At 38.5% G+C, this 2,705-nt stretch overlaps 1 protein-coding gene across 1 annotated transcript; it reads right to left on the reverse strand.

Moving 5' to 3' along the window:
* Positions 1 to 691: 691 nt before the first annotated feature.
* On the reverse strand, positions 692 to 2,503 carry LOC123323418 (RNA polymerase II elongation factor ELL2-like). The gene has a single exon (XM_044911912.1). It carries the CDS (start codon positions 2,501 to 2,503, stop codon positions 692 to 694), a length of 1,812 nt encoding a protein of 603 aa, XP_044767847.1.
* Between the last annotated feature and the right edge of the window lie 202 nt (positions 2,504 to 2,705).

The raw sequence follows: 2,705 nt of genomic DNA on the forward strand, positions 1-2,705 counted from the left end.
CCTCCCTGTCCCTCCTCCCCACTCACATGCTCTCTCTCTCTCAAAAGTCTTTGCATGTTTGACCACATCACGTGTGTTCCCCAAGATACATACAAGTAACATATTTAAGCAAGGTCAAAAATAAACTTAATGAAATGAAAATGTGTACTGTTTGAAGAAATTGTGGTATTTTGCACAAATTCTTAAATGTCTATGTTTTAAGGTTGCTTTTGCATTAAACATTTAAAAAAGACACTAGCGTTTCGTATTACTCATTGTAAGTTTTTATTTTTATTCAAAAGCATTTCATATTACTCATTATAGGTTTTTATTTTTTAAATGTGTACAAGTTTTATTCAAAGATACTGGATCCTTGATATTTTTTTAAAAAGGAAGTGAAAACACACATTTTATGTGTAAAAGGGATCAGATGAAACAGTTTTGAAGGTACAAAACAAAGTAAAAGGAAGTGAAAATAAAGAAAAATGAAAATAACATAAAATTAAAATAAACATAAATCAACATAAAATCAAATAAACAAAAATATCAAAAATGAAAACTAAAATCAAAAGGAACATAAAAAGGAAGGAAACTTAAAATGGTAATACTGCCTCAACAAAATGGTTTTATCCCTTTAGAATCCAGAGCAAGCAATTCAGCATGTTAAATAAATAAGCTCATATTTATTTATTCTGATCCTAGCTCTGTAGTGCTATGGTTTTACATGCTGCTGGTCATAATCATTTATTAATCTTTTAATGTGAACCAGCTTGTTATAAAGATACTGGCATCTATGTTTTTCTGCACAATAATTGGGATTAATCTGTTTCATCTTCTGATATTCTAGAGAGATTTTTTTATTAATATCCTGATATTCTTTTGAGTCTGGAGAAAGGTGCTTCCTCTTTGAATCAAGGTTAATAAATATTCTAGATAAAGTCAGCATCTTGGCATACAAGCTCTGATATTCATCATATTCTACTCTAAATTCCTGCTCATACTGCTGACGTTGCTCAGAGGAAACTATCGTGACATAGTTAGCCAAATAATCTGGGAGCCCAGAGGCTGCACCAGTCTTCCCAGAAGCAGTGCAAACCTCTTTAACTTCGTTTGAGTTTGGCTTTGCACCTTCACTTTGTCTTTCTGGATCTGTCTTCTGCCTCCCCATCATCTCAATATTGTACTCTCGGTTCTTTGCTTCATGTTCCACAAACGTATATTCAGACTTCTTATCAGACATCAAAGGTTTTTTCTCCACAGGCTCTGGATATATTTGAATTGAAATAGAGGGTAACGTTTTCAAGCAAGGACGTTTACCCCTCTGGTTCCCAAAGATTATTCTACTTTGACTAAAACTAGCAACACGTGAACCTGGAGCCCCAGGTCCTTCTGCATCGCCACAAGAATTGCTGCTGGAACATGCAGGCTGAGGAGGATGTGAGGAGGGAAGGCGGGTTGTGGGCAGTGGAGGACGGGTGGAATGGGCAATAGCCTCAGAATGGCCTGAGAGCCCTACAGCAGATTTTGCTCTGGTGTTATTCAAATGGCCATTTGGTGTTGACTGTATTGCAGTTGTCAGGTGAGATACTCTAACTTTTCTCTTCGATAAATTAACAACACCTACACTGGAAAGCTGTTCCTGAGATGTTTCAGCTGTACTAGAATCTACAGAAGATCCTGTGGAATTGGTACATGTCACGTTCTGAAATGCATCTACTCTTCTGGAAAGCACCAACTCCAATGACTGCCTCTCTAACTCATTATATCCCGGCCAGTCTTTTTGGAGCTCGTTAAAAACATAGTCCTTTAAGGTATATGAAAAATTCTGAGTATTCAGGTTGGCTACTTGGTGCAGAATTTCTCCAAGGGAGTTCTTTTCATTCTTGGTGATGCCGTCTTTCTGAAGCCGAACAAGCAGTTCAGGTTTCTTGTAGTCCTTCAATGCCAATAAGTGAATCACCCTATCCCTGTATGGTCTCATGTGGACACTGCTAGCAACTCTTGACTTGCGAATTGTATATGCAGGGTTAATAGGAGCTGTTCTTTTTCTCTCAGGCACTGGATCTGGAGTGGCTTGAGGTGCTTTCCGAACTGGCATTCTTTTCTCTAAGTATGGTTTTCTAATTATATTCCATTTGTCGCAGGTTCCACCCTCTTCCTGGATCCTTCTTTCTTGTGTCATCTGATAGGAGTTGGTTGTTTTACACATCATTTGATCCTGCATCAAGCTCAGGCAACTGAACTGTGAGGGGCTGTAGCTTGAGACAGTTTTTTGGGTATGGTCTTCCTGGTTGTCTTTATTCACATTTGACAACAAAAAGTTAAAGCTGTATACATCAGTGGGTGAATCATCTGGGGGGATTTTGATAAGCTCTTGGAATCCCTGGAACTGAAGAGAAGCTTGAGGGCACACTGTGTTCTCGTGGTTCTCATAAGAGTCAGTTGCCCGAATGGCTGGTTTGGGAAGCTGCATAGGCAACACAGTGACATTGTCCTGCCTGGGCTCTAAGCCATCTCCCTCCATTATTGCCACCTCTCCTTCCCTGTTTATCAGTTTCCCCAGTGCTCTGCCTTCATAGGCTGCCATATGGTCATATCTGTGAAGATCAAAGTTCAAACAGTAAAGTACTTTAGAAAACGATAACTCTCCTTGGCAAATATATATATATTTCTTACTGCTATCATTTCTAAAACTGTAATTCTGAAAGATTTTTCCCAACAGAACA

This window comes from Neomonachus schauinslandi, chromosome X, assembly GCF_002201575.2.
Source record: "Neomonachus schauinslandi chromosome X, ASM220157v2, whole genome shotgun sequence".
Classification (NCBI taxonomy): domain Eukaryota; kingdom Metazoa; phylum Chordata; class Mammalia; order Carnivora; family Phocidae; genus Neomonachus; species Neomonachus schauinslandi.

Coding starts and splice junctions, on each gene's coding strand:
- LOC123323418 (XM_044911912.1), bottom strand. CDS start 2,503: ATGGAGGGAGATGGCTTAGAGCCCAGGCAGGACAATGTCACTGTGTTG.